This window comes from Aplidium turbinatum, chromosome 3 (assembly GCF_918807975.1).
Source record: "Aplidium turbinatum chromosome 3, kaAplTurb1.1, whole genome shotgun sequence".
In the NCBI taxonomy this organism is placed as follows: Eukaryota; Metazoa; Chordata; class Ascidiacea; order Aplousobranchia; family Polyclinidae; genus Aplidium; species Aplidium turbinatum.
In genome coordinates, this window is record NC_137474.1 from 35618881 (window position 1) to 35640551 (window position 21671).

The 21671-nt window shown below is 37.7% G+C and overlaps 1 protein-coding gene across 5 annotated transcripts in view; it reads left to right on the forward strand.

Annotated features, from left to right (window-relative positions):
• The window catches only part of LOC145767644 (uncharacterized), a 57838-nt gene that overhangs the window by 11178 nt on the left and 24989 nt on the right, over positions 1–21671 (forward strand). For all 5 annotated transcript variants that reach the window (XM_082579506.1, XM_082579507.1, XM_082579508.1 and 2 more), the window contains exons 3-9: positions 863–1019; positions 1726–1817; positions 3632–3705; positions 10310–10517; positions 12488–12539; positions 14225–14312; positions 14729–14792. In XM_082579506.1, coding sequence (XP_082435632.1) covers positions 863–1019; positions 1726–1817; positions 3632–3705; positions 10310–10517; positions 12488–12539; positions 14225–14312; positions 14729–14792 — 735 coding nt within the window. The remainder of the gene's footprint in view (positions 1–862; positions 1020–1725; positions 1818–3631; positions 3706–10309; positions 10518–12487; positions 12540–14224; positions 14313–14728; positions 14793–21671) is intronic.

Below are 21671 nucleotides of genomic sequence, written 5' to 3' on the forward strand. Positions count from 1 at the left end.
GAGACTACCTCCAGGATGCAGTTGGAAAATTTTTACATATTTTACATTATTATTGCATAACTTATGCTTAACATACATATCTAATCTCCGGTAAAACAAGCCAATAATATGTCTAGATACAAATATTGCTTATTTTACTTACTTTTGGAAATGGGAAAATGACAGGTTTGTCATAGCTATGATTATAACAATTCAGACTCTTAGAAATTTCCTCAAATAGCAACATATTTGGCCGTGTTCTAGTAGGCCGTGGTACTTCTTTATTATACTCAAGCCTGGTGCCTTGGTGGTTGAAGGATTAGATTAAAGACGGGACCGGGAACGCAAAGTACATAAGTGTGTTGCCAAAGATGCGGCCACACGCTTTCGTTGAGTGTCGAGCCGTCGTCTTGGCGAACCTCATGCCAGTGCTCTCACTACTCGGCCACGCATTCGACAAAGATTCTTACTTTTTGATTGAGAATCCTAGTTCCCAGACAGTAAAATCTGTAATCAGACGTTGAATCCATGTGAAAATTACGAATTTTGTTGTCTGGGATTGTAGTATTATTTATTAGTGTACCGACAGTTGGACTTGTTTTTGTATCTTCATAAGAAGACAGTTTGGGTGTTTTAATTTCATCATCTGGTTAGATTATAATCAGTGAAGATTGAGACTTAATGAATGGGAGGCCTAAAATATGCTTGAAAATCAGTTCCATTTTGAAAGCAACAAATTTTTCAATTGAACTATTAAGTTCGAATAATTGTATCCACCTACGAAGTCATCCTACTGTACTGTGACAAACTCAACCGTTTCAACGAAATTGCTTGTATGATGGTTGACCAGGACTCGCTTTCACAATCTTCTCTTCGATTTCAGGTTGTTGAAGAGTTTGAATTGCCTGATATCAAGTCAATGCGGTCGCAGTGGGAAGTCGCCAACAGCAAGAGCAGTGTACCCTTACCCATCAACAAATCACCTGCGGTGATCGCACGTGAAAAGACCATCAAGGAGAAGACGAAAGATCAACCGCCCCGTGAGTAATCCTTCTGGCAATATTCGTCTTTTTACATTGATTCAATGTCTGTAGACGTTTTTTGTTGATGTTAGCCGTCCGGCAAAGCTTTGATTTCATTTCACAAACATGAGGATTTTTTACAAGTATAATTAATGGGGTTCTTTTCTTTGATCCCACACTCATACGGGTGGATGTGAGCTGGATTGTAATTCCTCTTCCAAGTAAGCAGTAATCGTAAACTATCCTACGTTTCACCTTTTTAACTGTTTAGGGTTTTAGCCTTGGTCATGGAAATTATTTATGAATCCTTAACGTCGTCGTTAAAGCAATTCAAAAATGGAAATGTTTTTTCACTGTCTAAATATCGACTCCTCGCTGGGTTTTTTTTCACTGAGACTTTTCGGTCATTTGTCCGATATGACTTGAAAAAATTCGGTCATTTTTTATTTATTTCGGGCATTTTTAGTCGTTTTTGGTCGCATATAGACTATATTTTTTTTTCGGACATTTTGCTAAAAAATCGGTCAATGACCGAAAAAAAAAACCCAGACTCCTCGTATGGTTTGCATCGTGTTCTTTTTCTAAATAAAATCTCAGTGAGATCTGACCTATGGCAAAACGGTGTTGGTCCAATGTCGTTGCATGTAACGTTTTGTTGCCATTCACATGGACAGTTCAATGCAGTTGTTGGGCTTCAGTAATTGAGTCGTTTTGTAAATCTCAGCTGAAATTGTCAACCGCGATGAAGAACAGAATGAAGAGACGTACGAAGTGGAACTAACAAAATTGAAAGCCCAGTTTGAATCAGCTGCTAGGGTGAGCATGATTGATTTACACCTTGTATATATTATTGATTAAAGATTTCAACTTGTTACATTTTAGAGTTACAACTTAATAGATCTCAGCTTGTTAGCAACTTCTTAAACTGGCACAGAATGTCGTTTCTGGCGTAACAACGTTTTAAAATTGGTCAATAATCTTTCATAGTTTTATAGCCTAATTTCTGGAGAATATTCGCTTTCTTGTACTACAAGCAGGCGAGGCACAACACAGCAGGATTAAGCATCATTATAACTAAGTATAATATATACTGTACATAATTACAGATAATTTGAACAGTCGAACGTTTTTGGCTTAGCTTGAGCCCTCATCAGGAATTTGAAAATAGTTGTAAAAAAAGTTTCTAAGATAGTAAAGTTTTGTTCATAATTTTTATGTGCGTTTTTTTTATTAATCAATTAATTTTGATTGTTGAGTCAAGACAGCTAGACCAATGGACGGTATGATTGAGGTTTTATGATTGTTTAAAAAATAATGAAACGTTTTTGCGACTTCAAAAATGTCAAAATAACAATCTTTTTTAATTTGATATATTATACAGTAGACCTGACATGCCACACTTCTTTCATTTGCTTTTTTAATATTGTAGCATTCCGTGCGTAGCAATGGCCTGCAAAGGAACATATTCATCCGCGGCCGTAAGCTGCGTCGTTTGTGTTCAAAGTTCGAGCCCACAGCGACTAAAATATCGTCTTGTTTCATAGTATTGGTGAGATTTTCATGTGAAAATAGTCGTACCGTACTTCAAAACTTTGGTATAAAATATATCTGGTATATATGGTATAAAAAATGTCGTATATATTATAACATTGGGTCGAAGTTGATGGCTGTTGTATGTCGTGTTGACTGTGAGAATGACAGTCGACTGTAAGGCATTTTTATTAAATGTTTTATTAATGTTGTAGCGATATAAAAACTTAGTATCATCATTATTCATTATCACCAAAAAAAAAAAAAAAACGCATTGGCAAAGATACATCTTGTTGTATCCGTGTCTATCAGTGTCTGTCATTTGCGTCTATTTAGTGAGGATGAAAACGTACCTATAAAATTATACTACTCTCAGTACTCTGTAACCCTTTGTATTGAGAACTACAGGTTCTATCTCTTGCCCAAGAGACAAAATGATCGCCAATGTCTGTGCCAGATCAGACACGCAATCATCTTCATGTTTTACATTTGCTTTGTATTGTCCATTCGCCATGGTGATTCGTCAATTGTAGTAAATCGCATGATCCGTTTGTATTTGCATATGATGTTGTATTTTTATCATTGTCATGGTATGGCACGTTAAGTAGCTTGCTGATCAATTAGTGTGATGCGTCATCACAGTATGAGATGCAATTAACCGTCATTCCACGTCTCTACAACGTGGTTGTGACGTAATATGTCTTTTTAAAACATCTTACACTGCAATCCGTCAAGCCCATTTACGGCAAACTAAAGTTTAATCGAGATTTTAAAAGTCCCCTGTTAGGTACATTCTTCACTAACAAAATCCGTCTTTGGATTATTTCAACGTCTGCAAACTTTGAATCAATGTAAAAAATAGATGTTGTAGCTGGGTCAGCGAATGAACAGTTAATCCCTACAATCATACAAAGCGATTGATCTCTGTCTGGAAATTAATGATGTAATCTCTCAGCTGTTATTTTTATCCTACCAGAGCAGAACCGAAACCAGCTATTTGTATATAATATTGCAACTTAATTTTTGATGAACTTCTATCTTTTGCTTTAAAATGTTTTTTTCAAGCATCTCATATTAGATAACAATCTTTTCCATCGCAGGCCGCAAGCAAAACTCGCCCCAAGTCCCCAAAGGCACCGATGCCGAAGACTGTTATAAAGGACCAAGTTAACAGGTGCAGACTGAGCGAGTTAATTGTGTCACTGATCATTGGATTTAATGCGATCTATGATTTTTGCTTTCAGTTGACCTTGTGCGGTGATTGATGAAAAACGCTTACAGGTTTTTCGGAGAATCAAAATGTGAAAGTGTAGCAGTAGCAACAACTCATAGACTGTTTATTCTTGATTTGATCATAAGACAATCACGCATGTCTATCTACACTTTTTGATTCACTCACCAATCTAAACCTCAGCAATACTTGATCGAATACATGCCTGAACAATTGTAAAAATATATGTATTTCCCAAGCATAATGTGCTATCCCACCCGGACTACGATCAGATGTAGAAGCATTGTCGCCAGTAATTAGAGCTTGTAGCTGCTAAGTCAAGGATAAAAAATATTTTGTCGTCTTCACAGTCTAGAATTGCTGGTTCGGCTTCACATTCCTTCTAAGTTATCGGCTACATTACCGAGCGGCGAAAGCCCTGGTTCGACACCGCTAAAGAGCTTGTAGCTGTGTCTTTGACAGGACACTTAAAGGAATGCCTGAAGGTGTACACAAAGAATGCCTTCTTTACCTCCCACTTACTCTGAACTTTCAACTACTGGGCGTAAATCTGAATACGGCAAAACACGGTCCTGCTATGAGACTGCTTAATTTTAAGTTTTAGAACACTAGAAAGATTTTGACAATCTTCTCTGGCTTGCAAACTCTCGGTGCAGCCCAGGTAAACACCAACAATCTTGGGTGGTTAAAAAGAAGACATGTGACGTCTACGACCTCAACAAAACGTTTGGGATAAGCCAAGAATCACGATGGTTCTTCATGCTCATAGGCAGTAGCCTGGAAGTGTTTCATCATCCGCACATTTTAAAGATCTGCTTAACAAAAGTGATAGACCTTTCACTCTATCATGTTTTACTCTCCTCTTCCTTCATTACCACCATACTTCTATCTTCAACATCATCAAAACAATTTGTTATGTATTTTTCTATGGGTCGGCTGTTTGGCATAAATCATGATGAAACCTGAAGTGAAGAGAACGACAACAAGCAACCCAACTAGCAAAATTTGTTCTTTTTGCATTGATTCAACGTCTGCAAACGTTGAATCAATGCAAAAAGGAGGAATTTTGCGAGCCGGGTATCGAATTTGGCGCAGGAGTTACTGTTTCCAACAGCCGGGACTGAGAAACACAGCTGAGGAAGAATTGTCTTTTTATAGTTACTATTTTGTGTCGCTTCAACGTTGTCGAACTTGCCGATGCAAAAAATACGTTTTTCTGAGTTGTGTTTCCAATCATCAAACAGCTGTCGTTCTACGTGACAACTGACAGGCACAGTAAAATAACCGAAAACTGTTTATTATTCTTTGACTGAGCGTTCCGAGCCTACCGTCAAGTTGATCGGTATCTGAATGATAACAACAATTCATGTTAATTGCAATTTCACAATTTGTCGTACGGCGATCAAAGGTGCTAAGCACCAACTGTTGATGGCTTGCGGATTAGATAGACAATATGCATTACTGCATTAGCACGTGGAGTACTTAACTCATCAATTATTAAAATTGATTTTTTACTTCTATGATTCTATATCATGAACGGACCGGACAAATTTTCATCACTCATCAATAATGAATGGATTTATAAACTTATTGAAAAACTTAAGGAAAACTTTGTAAAAAGGTTGTTGCAGCTACAAATTGTTAAAGTAAACATGCATGTTGTTGTTTCTTTTTATTGTTCAATTTTCAGTGCTACATAGTTCAAAAACAATTCGAGTTATCGTACGATATCATCCTTTCTCACTCCTACTTGATTAACGGCGTAGGCTATTGATACAACAGCAGGAGCATAAATGTCAGAGTGAACCACCCCTGGCCTTTGGCCATTTAAAATGAAAAACTAGGGCTAATTTTGTTTTGCAGCTGTGAGCCCACTTCAGGTTTGTTTGCCCCTGGTACTTGGTCACGTCACTCCTGACAAATTTGTTAGTCTTGGCGTTAATTCGTCATCTTCTTGCTGTTTACTGTGACCAGAACAAATAAATGTTCAGGAAAAAAAAATGTTTTCAACGTTTTGTAACACAAGACCCCCATTTTGCACCGTGGGCATTGCTGCATCAAAAGTTATACTCCAGCTCACTATGTTGGCATTTTTACATTGTTTCAAGGTCTACAAACTCTAAAAATAATAACTTTTGTAAGCTGGATGTAGTGGTGTAAAGAATCATTAACAGTTAATTGCCAACCTTTGTTCAAGTTAAATTGTTTGACCCTTGATTCCAGTTTGTGATATTTGCTGCCAAGGCAGTTACAGGTTTCGTTTGTGTGTAATCAAAAGCTTAGCTTACTCTGATTCACATCAGGTTCAAACGCAACATATGTGATTAAAAAGTTTATTATTGAGGTGCGTTATGTACTTTAATAACTTAAATTGTTTGCTTTTGCTCTCACGTGCATCTCCGCTGCTTTGCATGCCAACCGTGCTGCTTTTATTTGCTTTGCATGTCACCGCTTACTTTTCTGATTGATGTTCAATGACTGAATGCCGTTATTGCACCGCAACAACTCGTTACTTTTTTTGCTTGCAATTTTGATTAAATATCTTTTTTCAGCTTGTTTCTACCCAGCCAGCTTATCGGCAGTGGCGTAGCTAGGGGCGGCACGTCTGGGGGGCGGCACTTTCAGACAGGACGTTTTTTTTGTTGTTAATAATGCAAAAGTACACGGGAAATAAAAGCAAACAGAATGGCAACGTTCAAAACAGTGGCGTAGCCAAGGGGGAGGAAGGGTTTGGGGGTTACAACCCCCCTTTGGCACGCATGTGACGTCACGATATTGAGAATGATGCTTTCAGTCTCTATGTCTCTCAAACAAAGTTTGCCTAATTTTAAACGAAACTCCATTAAAAGAGCGACTTTTGCCAATACCAAACATTCAAATATCTCTGCCAGAAATTAGCAACAAGAAAACATAGAGACTTAGCTTTATTAAGTTACCGAAAAATTCTCAAGAGAACATGATCTTATCCTTTTGCTATGCCACCGGACAGCACCATTTTACAGGAATATTTATACTAGGGGACTTATACCCATATTTTTGTTGAAAATGCTCTCAGAATGCACCAAATCCAAAGTAATTTTTCAAAATTTTCTGGGGGAGGCCCTCCAGACCCCCGTCGCTGGGTGTCGTTTTTGGCGAGGACGCCGTCGGGCTTCGCCCGTCGGCCCTTAAAACTCCCCCTTTCAAAATTACTGGCTACGCTACTGGTTCAAAACATACAATAATTCCACTTTAAGTCAATTAAAAAAATTTCATTTTCACATGCTTTTTCTTGAAGGGGCGGCAAAATCTGAATCTGCCCCGGGCGGCACATTCCCTAGCTACGCCACTGCTTATCGGTTGTTTTTTTTAATTTACGTTGAATCAATGTAAAAACCGACTGATTTGCTGACTGGGTGCCAGGGTGTTTCAATATCCAAGGAGGTGAGAAATTGAATGAAATAACACCAGTTGTCTGGTCTATAACTGCTTGCTGGTCTTTGGTCAGTTGTACTGACTGACGCGAATGAGATGTTGACTTGGTACGGCTTTCGGCATTGGCCAAACCTTGCCACTATTGGTGGGTCACGAGTACGACCACTCCACTTTAAAGCTTTGGTGTACCCAGACCATTTTCTCGGGTTGTTAAACAATTTTTCTTTTACTTTAACATGTTGTGTTCTGTGGTCCATCGATTCAACGATATAAAAAAGAACTGATTGCTGACCATCCAGCATTTTAACGTGCAATGGTTTTATATGCTGCCTAACACACTTGAAAAGTTTTTTTTGTATTAATTTGTTGTCGTCAGACGTTGAATTAATGCAAAATCAGCCTATATGGCTTGCGTGGCATATGGTTTAAGGCTGCCGCGTTTTAGCATGTCCTAACACTAATATCTTCTTTGCTCACACAGGTCATCTCTGGCCAAGCGAAATTCTTCCAAGAGTTTTAATAAAAAACTGAGGTGCATGGTTTTGTTTGTTTGTTTTTACTTTAACCGCTACATTTATTACCATTAGCTTGCTTTTTATATTATCTTTTTGCATGGTTCGAACCACACTTGCAGTTCTAATATTAATTGTATGGCGAGCGTATTTTGAACAGCCATAAATGTACAAAAATTCCTTTCAACTCGATCACACAGCGTTGCAACTGGCTCTCAAATGACTAGCTATAGTCTTGCAAATCTATAATTGCCTTTTTCAAAAGAATCAAAACATGTTTTGCTTTTGCTTTGTCATAGGTTCACATACATAGAAACAATCCTAATTTACAACAGCATAAAATAGCACAATGAAAAGTATAGAATAAAGGTATTTGGCCTACGCCTGCTTGGTGGTGGTTTATTTTATTGAATCTTTTTTTTTAAAGAATTGTACCTTTCAAAGTGCTACACGACTTAATCTTAGGAAGAGCACCTTTTGTATTTATTTGAAAATATAGATTAAATACTAACTGTATTTTAAAAGTAGTGTAATTTCTAGCCCACAACGTGTGTGTAGAATCATCCATAGTTTTCCAAAGAGTTTTTTTTAATGAATTTTTGATGACCTACTAATGTTTCATTGCTCTGGCATGGTTAAAATTTAACCTTCGTTTTCCATCACCTTTACGTCTCACGACGTTAACATTGCGTTTTTGTGTTGTAACTCATTAAAACAACTGAGTGTAATTATAATATTATGCTTGCGTGCCATTCATTTTCTCTAATGCTTGTTTTTGAAGCAATTTGCATCTGCCGTGGTCTGCTGCATTGTCCTCAGAAAAGTGAATGTCAATTTTTGACCAGTCATATGTTGATTCTTGTGGCCATGTCTCTTTCAAGAGATTATATCATAAAACTGTTTGACAGAATAATTCTTATATTAGCTGTTGTTTACACGAATTGTAGAGCAAGCTGTAATAACGGAAAATATCTACTGCATTTAACACGTTCTATCAGCTATTATAACCAACTTCATCAGAAGTTACGAAATATTTTTTTTTTCTATTTTTGGATAGCATTTGTGCAGCAAACCATAACTGGTTGCCCTTACGTATTGCGTTAGAAGTTGTACTATTGACTTTCCAACTCTATCAGAACGTACTGTAAACGATGACATCACAGTCTGCAACTTCCACAGTCACGTTCTTTTAACATTCGTTGACATTGACCCAATCATGTCGTCCACAGTCTTGAAAACACCTCAAATGGTACTTTTTATGCGACTGCCTCAATGTTAAATCAGGGTTAAAAATACTGCAATTCCCCAGTCATTGTAGCTTGTTGTACCACCCTGAGTCGCATTTAACCGAGTTAATCATTACATCAGAATCCACTTTGCACTAAAAGTAGCAATAGATCTCAGCTAACAAAATCGCTTTTTTTACACTCTTACAACGTCGTTGGATCAACGTATAAAGGTTTAATATTGTTAACTAGGACAGTTAACTCCAACCTATATCGGAAGTAATCACAAGAAAAGGCAATTGTTGGCGGTTTCAGCATAACGTCTGAGTTTAGACTAAGAGCATTTCGGAAAGTTTATTTTTATCATACCACGACATAAACCAAGTACAGTAACGCCACATGGTTTAATGCTGTGTTCAAAGCAAATTTATTGATCAAATTTCAGCAGCATCTGCCATTGGAGCGACTATGGTCGTCATGCTTTAAATGAAAACACCAATGTCCAATATCTTGTAAATTGTAAATGTTTTGCTAAAAAGTGATTAAATACCTAGATAACAAATTCCTTGTCTAAATTCCGTGGCTCAATAAACAACCTCTGATAATACCTGCCCACGCTGTTTACGTACGAATTACTGTATCAACACAGCAATAGACTCAATAAATTATGTTTACAACAAAATGGTGAATCTTCAGCTGTTTAAAGATGTTTGTACCCAATTCTAAATAATGGACCGCAATATTTCAATTGCAATTTTACTATAAATCAAACAAGCCTAGCAATGCTTTAGTAGTATTTCATTCCGCGTTTTCCATTCTCTAAAAGTTCTTTGAAATTGTACGAATGTATGTGGACAAAGCTTTCTCTTTGTTGCACCGGAAACTGATGAACACCCCCAGTATGGCTGAAAACTCTGCTAGATATCATTCGCTTTGCTTCCACTATCACCACGACTAGGATAATAAGTAACATATTCGGTACACGGTAAAGGTCAAGTGCTTCAATTGTTTTCTTTTTGATCACTCTGCTACCGAAAACCCGTAACTTGAATAAGATATTTATATACCAAGAGAAAAGCCTTTGCGGCAGCAATTTTTCTGAATTATTTATATATAATAATATGTATGGTATGGGCTAAATGCAATATGTCATATTTGTTTGTTCATGCATTGTTAATATATTATATATGTTCTATTCTATAACTTTTTTGTTTGCTTCATATAATTGATTAAAAACTATTAGCTGATTGTTTGTAGCTTGTTGATGTTTCAGGCTTGTATTGATTGAATTGATCTATATTCCACTTTTTTTGCACAAATGTTGATGTATCGGCTCACTAGTGTGGATATGCGTCATATGCCATATGCTATTGTTACATAACGTTGGTTCCACAGGTTCGAAGACGAGATGACGTCAGCAGGGGAAAAAGTACAGACGGAACAACGGACAGAAACGGAACAACTATCCGTCGACTTGACGGGAATAAAGTCCCAATTTGAGATGAGGAAAGACGAACACCTGATCACGCCTGAACTGAGCGCAAAACGCCTTCAGGAAAAGGTCGCTTCCCGGTCTTCTCTAACAAAATCTCAACCTCCTTTGGTGAGTCGTAGTCTACGTTGCACGGTTCTTCAATAAAACTTAATATGTTATTGACTCATGATCATGATAGAAGCAACTGATCGTAAAGTGGATAAGTGACTCTCAGATCATTTCTACGAGTCAGCTATCAAACATACAATCGACACCTTCTCCGATTTTTTATATATTTTTTGAGCTATTTCGTTGAAGTAAATAAAAAAGAACGAGGAAGAGTGATAACTATGTTTTTATTCACCCTCTCAAAACTTTTATTTATGTAGATACAATGAAACGTGTATTTAATTAACATTGATCATTGGAGATGGTATTGGTTCAATTCAGTTTATTTTTTCTGCTAGCGAATAAACAAAAATACACAAAACAATACACAAAACAAATAATTCGCACAACAAAGATGGCAGCGAAAGACCAAAAATGTTACCAAAGTCAACTGCTACCCAAACATATAAACAAAATAGCAAAATTTAGGAACATATATAATACCAGTACTTAACATAATAGCCTACATAACGGGAAAATTACAAAAAACAAGATAACATAAAACATAAACACTATGTACAAAAAGATAAGCAGGTGATATGTTTTATGAGTGATTTACAAATTCTTTAAAACAACATCTATATTTACATTTAAAAGTATTGTAAGATGTTTCTTTTATTTCTTTTTGTATTTGATTCCACAGTAACACTCCATTGAAACATAGCATCTTCATCTTAGCTTATTATTAGCACATTTTCTCGTAGGCTATTAAACTGACAGTGGTTCTTAACCTTTTTTCTATCAAGCCCCGCTTCAATAATGGTCATGTGCCTCGCGCCCCCCCTAGATTTTAAATACGTATCATACAAACACCATTGCATTTTTTTCTGTTTATTGACCTCATGTGACCTGATAAGGTGATCGAACATTAAATAAAAGTGTAAAAAAGCAATCGAGGTAAATAAAACAGGCCATTAGTACCGGTAATATTAGTACCGGTAATATTAAGTAAGGTGATCGAGCATTAAGTAAATAAAACTGCAAAAAGCAATTTGAACAAAAAAGTAAAAAGGAAACAGCGTCGAGAAAATTTGATAAATCTGAAGGAGTTAATCAGCACAAAATAGTTTTGTAAAGTTCTGGTCTAACTAATAAAGCAAGAATTACTGAATACAATATAAAATAAGATAAAATACAAAATATGACGAACAGCACAGGTCCTAGGACATTAAAGTAATTAAAAAAAATTGAAATTGTTGTAGAGCTCGCGCCCCCCTTAAGAAATGCTTCACGCCCCCCTGGGGGGTGCGCCCCCCAGGTTAAGAACCACTGTATTAATCAATTGTGTTCCAAGATAGTTTTTAGCAATTGTTCTTGTCACTTATCTAGTAAATTGACAAGGCAGTAAATTTATGTGGAATTGGGCGAAGATACTTTTCAGTAATCCAATTTACTCGGCCCTCTTTAAAATGCCACCGCACACAATTTACCTTCATCAATGATTAATCTGCTTGTTAAGTTCATCGTTTTGGGTTTAGGCATGCTTGCTTTTCGTCCACGTAATTTGTGGCCACTTTAGCTGCTTTTCCTTGTGACATAGTTCATTATCAAGTATGCCATTAAACGTAGCGGTCGACATTTATCCCATTAAACGTGGAACAGGACCTCTCAACAACTTGTTTTCTTACATGTTCGTGAAGTATATACATTTTTAAATATAAATTTTCAAATATATAAATTATGCTGCTTGCAAATTATTGCGTTTCAAAGGTAAAAATGCAATTTGCTAAAAAAATTCCACCTTCAAATTCTCATACAATCTCACAATAGATAACAAATTCCATTCCTTTTTGAGACAACAGAAGAATTTGGTTTTGATTTCACTTAATCTTGTCGCTACGTTCGATACAATGGCTTCCTTTACTATGAACCTATTGTGTTGATTTGACCTATCAGAAAAAGGTCGTGCAACATATTGAACTCATTTTCAGGGCTCCCCTTCCAAAGAAGATAGTCCGACTAATTACGGCGATGATAGCAGCGGTGAGTTGAGTTCTGAAAAGGTGTAACAGTTTTGCTGCTTCTGCGTGGTTGCAATCCAAGTAACAGCGTCAAAGTAGCAAAAATTAGTGCATGATTTCGTGAGCAATGACAGTTTGTGAACATCAAAGCCTGGTTTCAAAAAAATAAAACACCGCCAGAAAGCCAAGTTAGGACAGTTCTAATTTACTGCACTGTAGCCTACTGGTCTAATTCACGTTCTGGGTTAAAACTGGCTTTTATTAGTATAAAAACGACTTTAGTTTGACAGGCAAACTTTTGCAACATCCAGTTGTTGCAAAGCACGTCGCAGATCTTTGTTTCGTAATTTGAGAGCATTTTAAAATTAAAGCAAGGTGTTTTGAAATGTTTTACAACCCTGTTATGTTCAGGGGCGCATAGCAGAGTGACTCCGAGCCCTTTTGCGATCTCCGAAGTCTAATTCTCATGATTTGCAGTAAAAATGGTTTTGTCAGCGCGAAAGGGCCTTGAAGTGACGTAAGATTTTCAAAAAACGTCACGTTGTTGAAGCCTTTCTTTTTAGAAAGTATAAAGATTAAGCATTAAGACTTGTTTGCATTCTTATCTACTAAGCTTTTTTAATGAAATTCAGGTTTTTGTTTATACGGTTGGTTATAGCATATTGTGCTGTTGTTCATCAATATGGCTCCTTCCAAAATGAAAATTTATTTATCCCGACAAACCAACCTAGAATTGCACTTAACTTTGGTAGCAGGGATAGGTGAGTTATGTTCAAAACGAAAGGTTTAGATTTCACTACTCGTTGTTTACGTATTCACTTTTATTCAATTTTCCTTATGGAATGGATTCGGACTCAGTTGCGCCTCTATACGGCTGCATTGACACTGTCAGCTTTGTAAAGCGCTGAGGAGCAACGCATTCTGCGATGGATACAGCGCTATATAAAAAAAACAAAAACATTATTATTATCATATTTCCAATCTCCTTGCTGTCCTGCAAGTGCTTTGCTCAGCAAAACGTATAAGATAGGTCGATGTGGATTTTCTCCGATACTTTGGACTCAAATCAAGCGACGGCTTGCCTTTTCCGAGACGATGTTGTGACAGTGACCTCGAATTTGGCACTACATCCATAACTGCGTTTTTGATGAACTAACACCGAATTTAAACTTCATAATTTTGGCTACTGAATGAAACATTCTGGTCGATATTTTCATCGGAAACATGTCATTGTGTTGAGTGCAACCTTATACGTCTAACATTACCAATGCAACTTATACGTACCTCACCATGACATTTACGCGAATCGATCACGCGAGTGGATTGTTACCACGAATCAACTAACGCTCGCTGTTTCGGAATCTGATGACAAGCCATTAGGAAGCTATTTGTTGCTGACAATTTCCGATCGTTCAGTGTATTATCACAATCTGTAATAGCGTCCGTTGCTGTAGTCCACATTGCTTTACTATCTGTGTTCCCAATCAGAAAATCAGGGCTTATTTCGTTGCGTCAGCGTCTGTGAAACGTAGTCATTCAACGTTAGCAGTAATAACTTGTTGGTTAGGTTGGTGCATCGTTGAAAGAATGTCGCTGTGCGTCGTAGCAACATTTCTGCTTGTTGCTTTTGTGTATTTAACCGTGGTTTGATGTCTAGAGTAGCGAAGTCCAAAAACTATATTCACCGTTACTCGTGCTACTGTGTAGTGTCACCGCGCATAGAGCCAGTCAAATCGAGCGAACCGGTGTACGATGAAATGGTGGGGGAGGAATCGGTCAAGGACAGGCTTCAAAGGTAACATTGGCATTTTGAAAAAAATATGCTGTGAATCTTGTGACGCCACAATTATTTTGATAGAGGTTTAACATTTTAAGCTAATTGCTTAGATTCTTCAGCAACAAAAACAAATTCAGGATATCCAGTGATAAAGACTTGCAAATAACCCTTGACGGAGTTTTCCTTCTGTAGGTTTGGTCCCCGGACAGCAAATCAATTGTTTTTTACATTGATTCAACGTCTGCAGATGTGTAATGCAGGAAACGATTGATTTGCCGTCTAGGTCTGAACCATCACACACGTGGTATTTTACTCTGTTAATATTCTCATTAATTCCTGTCACGTTCAATATTCATTATTGAATCATAATGAAAAAAGCAATTAACTTGCTATTGCATCATGTCACCGGTAAAAACAAATTCCATCTTTTCCAGATACAAGTCAATGACAGAGAGCACCCGGACCCGCCGAGCCTCAGTGGAGAGGAAGTTCTCCAAGGTACGGTGATATCATGATAGACAAGTTTCATCATTTAAACGCTTCTGTATAGTCGCTAGATTTGTGGCGTTATTTTAGGCGGCTTGTATCCCAGACGTCAAATCAACCGCTTTTTACAATAATTCAACGTCTGTAGACGTAAAAAATGTAAAAAAAAAACGGTTACATCAATGTAAAAAAACAGTTCATTGCTATCTGGGATTTGGTCAACCGTACAGTAGTGCATTCATTGCTGCTGCTTCACTGCTATCTTCGTTCAGAAGTACTGCCATATATACAGTAGTGCATTCACAAGTGACAATTTATGAGGAAATACAAGAAGATAGTTTCAGCAAAGTGTAAGATAAATTTAGAGATTAAATTTTTTGAGATAAATGTTTCCTTCACTTTAAGTTACTTGATGAAATTTGACATAGTAGTTAGTACGAAGACGGATAATATTGCCATTTTGTTTGTTTAAACCAACTTCCAAACAGGCGTGGCAATGGGTTGCTTTAATAAACTTGTTCTGTTATTTTATGTTTATTGTCGTGTTATTTGATTAAAACAAAATTCTTCCAAAAGCCATTGTCTTATTACAACGATAAAGAGTAATTCCAATAGGCTGTAAATCTTTGTGTATCAAGATATTAACTGGATCCATCACTGCGTTGTTTTAAGTAATATTTATAGTATTTCTCGTACATCACGTTCCACCATCTTTACATTGATAATAACATCCAAAAGCGTTGCATAAATGTGTAAAAACGTCAAATACTTCGTCAACATTACTTCAATATGCTCAGGCAGTTGAGCATGTTCAGTTGTTCACTTGCGGTGAGATTCGAATTTTTGTCACCGGAATTGACAAACAAAGCCCGCCTTGACAAATATAATCTGACCTATGCTCATCACAGAACGTGATACCTACCCAGCCATCAAAATATTGCTACTTAAATCGTCGTTTCAACGTTTGGCTATGTTAAAACGATGTAAAAATGATGTTTGTTGGAAATGTAGCTAAACTTGAGCTAGACGTTGCATTCATTTAACGTTTTTATAATATAACGTAGGCGTGGCAAGTGCGCAAAGCTGATTCAATAAAAATGCTATCCGACTTTGTTTTATGGGAATTAACGCGTGATCACCATCTCGTGTATTGTCCGTAGCAGCTTTGCGTCCACCACCGAGTGATATTGTCACGCAGTAGAATCGCAGATCCACGATATTAGCGCTTTAGGTTCTAACATTGTTCCAAGTTTGGTAATGAAAGTTCTCCTGCCTCTTCTGTGACAAATTGCTACAAGTTCAAAGGTTTGAGCGGAAATATCTGGGAATTGCCATTTGTTTCACAACGAAGTCGCTAAGTTGATGAACGTCATGAATGCTTCATGTAACACTCTATATTAGATTGGCCTCAGCTTTCATACTTTCTGTGCAAGTTTCATCACTTTTCGCTACTGGAGAAGTGAAACCGTATGATATTTGTTAGCATCTTTTGGCATCTTACTAGTACCAGCTTAGCTTCGTTGTCTACAAAATCGTACTCGTCGTTCTGACCAGATTGTTCCCACTGGAAGGTTTGTGTTATTTGCATGGCTGGCTTCCAGTTTGAAAACTTTCAGTTAAGATTTTTTAAATACTATAGTAAATTTTACTGAAGTTGTCCCGTTAGATAGTGTGCAAGCAATCCAAGCAACATTTAATTGTCAAGTTTTGCAACCAAAGAAGAGTGTTACTCATAGACGATAGTTCGACTTGGTGTAAAAATTGTCAAATCAAACGTGAATTAAAAACCGCGGAAGTTTACTTAGATGTTAATTTACTGCATTACATGACTTTTTGTCGTACGTTCATTCACCGAGCTCTATTGAGTTGACTGGAAAATCGATTCTTGTTCAATGAACTTGCATGAACTTTTCTGAAATTCATTTTCAACTTTCAATGACAACCTATGTCGATGTATTTTACTTTCCCCATGCCTGCACAGATTGCGTTTTTTGTTTTAGTTGTTTGGAGATCATTTCCTTTCATTGTACCTTGAGCTCATTTATCTTGCATAGGTTGAAGAATGCATTCTTTTCAACTTATTGACATGGGAAAACCTTTGGGACACTTGAAAACGCTTGGAGATTTTAACGTCCTTTAAAAGGTTTAATTTTTCTGGCTGGTGATTGCCCTGCGTTACTTAAGGTTAGGCAATGAAGGGTGTAGTTTCGTAAGCGTGTAAGTCGGGCCTGCACAACACGCGGCCCGCGTACCTTATGTAACGCGGCAACATCTTTTCATGCGACCCGTAAGATGATTCAAATATATTTTACAATTACACTTTGTATGTTGACTTATAATTTGATTTTAAATAAGTACCGTACGGGTTAACTTTTTTAAATGCAACAATGAGATATTGCGGTACGCTCCTTCTGCCGTTACCTTCAGGACGAAGGAGCGTAGGTTTCATTTTTTTCTTTATTGAAGCGTTAGAACAACGTTTGTATGCCACCCTCCAAATATCGTTTTTCTTTTTGCGGCCCTTGTACGATTTTGAGTTGTGCATGCTTGGTCTAAATCGTTCTAAGTTTCTTGTAATGTGCAGAATGTGCAGTCAGTTAATTGAGAATACGGTTTTTGTAGCAAGCAAACCGCAAACTAATTTTCACTGATACTCCAATCACAAAGAAACATTATTTCGGGGGCAAACCTAATTTTTTCAACTCTTTTTCTTTAAACTGACGTTTTGTGACTTCGGCTCTTTAGTCTATAGTTTTACGAAGAGTCACTTTGCATTAACACTTGACTAGAAAAGTTACGAATGATTCGGTTTATCTTTCAATGTAAAGAGAGATTTATAAAGCAACCACGTGATGCCGCTAAAGCATTTGCTGCTCTGGCTTTCTCTGTAACCCTTTATTGGTTTATCCTCTAGATGGGGTTTGTGAACTGCATATCATGACCAACTTTCAATGAACTAAGAAACATTGAAGAATGTGTAATTCCGTTCATCGTTAAAACTTTTCCTCTTTGTATGTTAACTATTGCGAGATTATACGAACTAATGTTCATGCGATCTCCGCTCTCCGGCACTAATGATAAAAACACGCTGGTTTTGAGACGTTTGCTGAATATGAGTTTACATGTAAATTTTGCTCTTTGTATTGTTTTACTTTATGTTTAATAACTGTTAATAACGTTATGTTTCTCGGCAGCCGATTTGTAGCAAGAATTGACAGCGATAGACACGTGTTTCGCCCATGAGGCTGGGCTCATTAGTATCGCACCGTATTCTTGCCACAAGGGTATTCGACCGCCGCTTTACCAGTCAGTTTAACTCAGTGGTTCTTAAACTTTTTGAGACACGCCTCCCTTTTACAATTTTAACAAAATTCGCGCCCCACCTTGTTTCAAAATCAAAAAACATTACGCAGAACAGCAATTCGTTTCCAGGTAAGTTGCATTAATGCAAAGGATGTAACTGTTTTTTGGTTACCAATTGTTTAATTTGATGATTAGTAGCAGATAATGCACATCTCAGATCGGCTTCACAGTCAAGTTTGTGTCTAGTTTTGTCTTTATGTTTACGGGAGTAGAAAAAACATTTCCGCACAGGTGGATGAAAATGGAAGAAGTGTGCGTATAGCCACAGCACCCACACTCTTGTAAATGTCTGTAGGCTACATATTTCACCCAGAACTCAGTTAGTGGCATTGCTTCAAAGTCGTTCCTTTCAGTAGAATTTCATTTTAGCTCCAAGAATTCCTCGTGTAAATTGTCTGTGGGGCTTCTTCTTACGAAAGCACTCGCTACTTGCAATCTTTATTTTTTTAAAAGACTCTTTCTTGCATTGGAAAAAAGCTGAAGGTTTATTTTGATGGTCGAGGTGTTTTTTTCAAGATGACGCTGCGAACGAGTTGGTCTCAAAGTGTCGTTGCTCAGATTTTGAAAACATATGACGCATTGTGGTACAACTTGGTCATTTACTATAGCATCTATAAAGTCAAAATTCATGTAATCATCGTCATACTTTCTCTTTTTTCCACTCAGTTATGTCAATAGAATTGATTACTTAAGAATAAACCTAATTAAATCAATGCTAAAATTAAAAAAAAAGTTTACCCATCGTAGCCTACTGTTGTACAGTAGAGTTGGGAATACTGCTGCACGTCTAGCCGCTGTCACTTGTCAGTCAGTCGTTGCCGTTACAGTATTATTGCAATTAGAGATCGAGGCTGCTGTGTCAGAAAACCGTTGTGTTATGAGAGTTAAAGGTGTCGCAGAAATATTTAGCAACGTCTAAAACATCACAAAGAATGCGAGATGTGACAACACGCTCTACAAACACTGGTACTACTGTAAAACAAAGTTTCATCTTCAACAATCGACTGTCCAGCGTAGTTGTGAAGACATGTTTAGTCATAATTTATGCAGAGTTTTTCAATTTCTTGCGCCCCCCTTGTGAGCCTCACACGCCCCCCCCCCCAGTTTAAGAACCGCTGGAACTCTTATCTTTGTGGAAAGAAAAGAGCCAACAAAACCAGCAGGCGCCAGGTGAGGACATGTGAAGAAAAGGGCGTTCTTCCCAGCTCGCTGTACTAGTGAGTGCTCAGCCTTGTGCTGATAGCCGGAAAGAACGCCCCTTTCTTCATATTAATAACGTTGTTCGCGTTCAGTGCATTTATCTTTTCAAAGCCGTCTTAACACTTTGTGAGAATCTTTGTTCTCGGACTGACAAAGCTTCTTTAGAAGTTAATCCTGGCAGTTTCATGTGCTTGCGAAGGCTTTGAACCAGGGGCTCTATCCACTTTTAGAATTCGGGGGGTGATTTTTGGACAGTGGGCTAAAATCGTCATAGGCTAGTCATTTCAACTTCTGGGGGGCTACGCCCCCCAGACCCCCCATTGCAGCATCAGCTTCTTTCTGATCGAAGCATAGGGTTTCCAAATCGTTTCACAAAGTATGTTTCGGAAAGGGCATTTTTGGGTAAGCAAACTGGTAGTCACTTAACAAGAAATATTTCTCGCACTGCAAATGAAAACTCGAACCAACCATAAACTACGTTTTTCGTGACGTGAAAAAGGTAGTTTATGGAAAAAGGAAAAAGGAGTCGAACATGCAGGCTCTCGACTGCGAGCCCAACGCGCTAACCACTCGGCCACTGCTGCCGACTAAGTTGGCAACTGGTTGGCTTTTTAGGGGTTAGGGTTAGAAAGTAGTCATTTCATTGACGTGGGTTCGACTGCTATTGCTCTTTTTTCTTCTGTAATTACCAAATAAATTTTAAAGCAAAGATTAACTCTCTGGCTAAGTGCGAGGAAGTCACAATTGGACGGTAGCCTCTTATAACATGTTCTGATTGGTTGGCGGTGTCATTCTAGTCATTTGCAGTGGCAGAATTTTTTCTTGTTAAAGTGGCTACCAAGCAAGCTAAGTTAAAACACAATGTAAACGCCTGGCTTGTAGTTCAGGGTTGCCAAACCAAAAAATCATATTGAAATGAAATATATATTCATATTGATAAAAAATTCAAAATGTGCCAACAGCGAAAATATATTTTTCAAAATTTGATTAATAAAATAGCACAAAACCTTTTCAAAGCCAAATGAGTGGGGGGGTGATTTTGCATTGATCACCCCCCCACTCCAATTAGTGGGGGGGTGATCACCCCCCTCACCCCCCCTTGGATAGAGCCCATGCTTTGAACCACTGAAGCAGGCCCGGTGACAGAGTTTGACAGAATAAAGTTTCCGCTTGTTGAAGTGTTGTTGTCTGTGAATTGCTCCACCCACTAGGTGCTTCTGAATGGAGAGCTGTTTTTGAAATTTGGTTGCTCAAGCGCACACCCCAAGAGTCGAACCAGTGCTGCTTTTTGCTTGTTTAATTTTCATGCTAAGCAAGAATTGCTGCATGGTCTTTTCTGCTTTATAGTCCTGGCCGTATGGTATGCGAGCGTGACATTGTACCGCTGCTGAGTCTTGTGAATGACAGATGGATACAGAACGGAACGGCGGGCTAAAATGATCCATAGTCTGGCTGTTTGGTTTTCATGATGATTCCACGTTTTATAACCATACTTTTTGTCAATTCGCTCCCAGACGACTAATCAGCCCTTTTCTGTGTTTATCTATTGTCTGTAGACGTTGAATGAACGTAAAAGAATTGATTTGTTGCCTGGACTGGTTTTCGAACTCTAGTCTTCTACCCTTCACCTGTGGCCAAGTTATGGTGAGCTAAATGACATAAATTGGAAATGTCCCACCCGAAAACAGTCCGCTTGAAATCGCCCAAGCTGTGTCAGCATCACAATTGCATTACGCTTGTTTCCATATTCAGCACTTAAAGTTCAACCAGACATCTTGTCAGGTTTTCAATTTCCAGAGAATATCCATTTTTCCTTTGGGAATTCAATCACTTTTGACAAATAACAGTTTTGAGCGCGGCGTCAGCACAAATGACGTAATAAATTTCCTTATATGGTCAAAACGTGGCAATACTGTGGGCGTAGTTAGTGTCGTTTGATTCATATGCCTTTACATGTAATTGATTTCCAAGCTATGTAGTATTTCCAAATTTTGAAAGTTGGAAGCAGAAATTTGAAAAATGTTACTTTGTGGCATCAATAAACTGTCAGGTTGGTTTGACAATTAATGTACAGTTCACTGCGATAGTTACAGAAACAGCAAACTTTACGTATTATGACAGTTTTTTTTTTGCGTTATTTTAGAGTTCATCAGAAGTCAAAAAACAACTTGTGTTACTATTTAAGTTACAGTTTGATGGCCTTATCGATTTTACGGCCTAGATGTCAGTTGCGCTTAGTCTCCAGGTAGATCTTGGTCATCAGATTCGAAAGCAACGTGAGGTGTTCTATCATATTTATCTCTTATTACTTTTGTGGAATAATTGCTT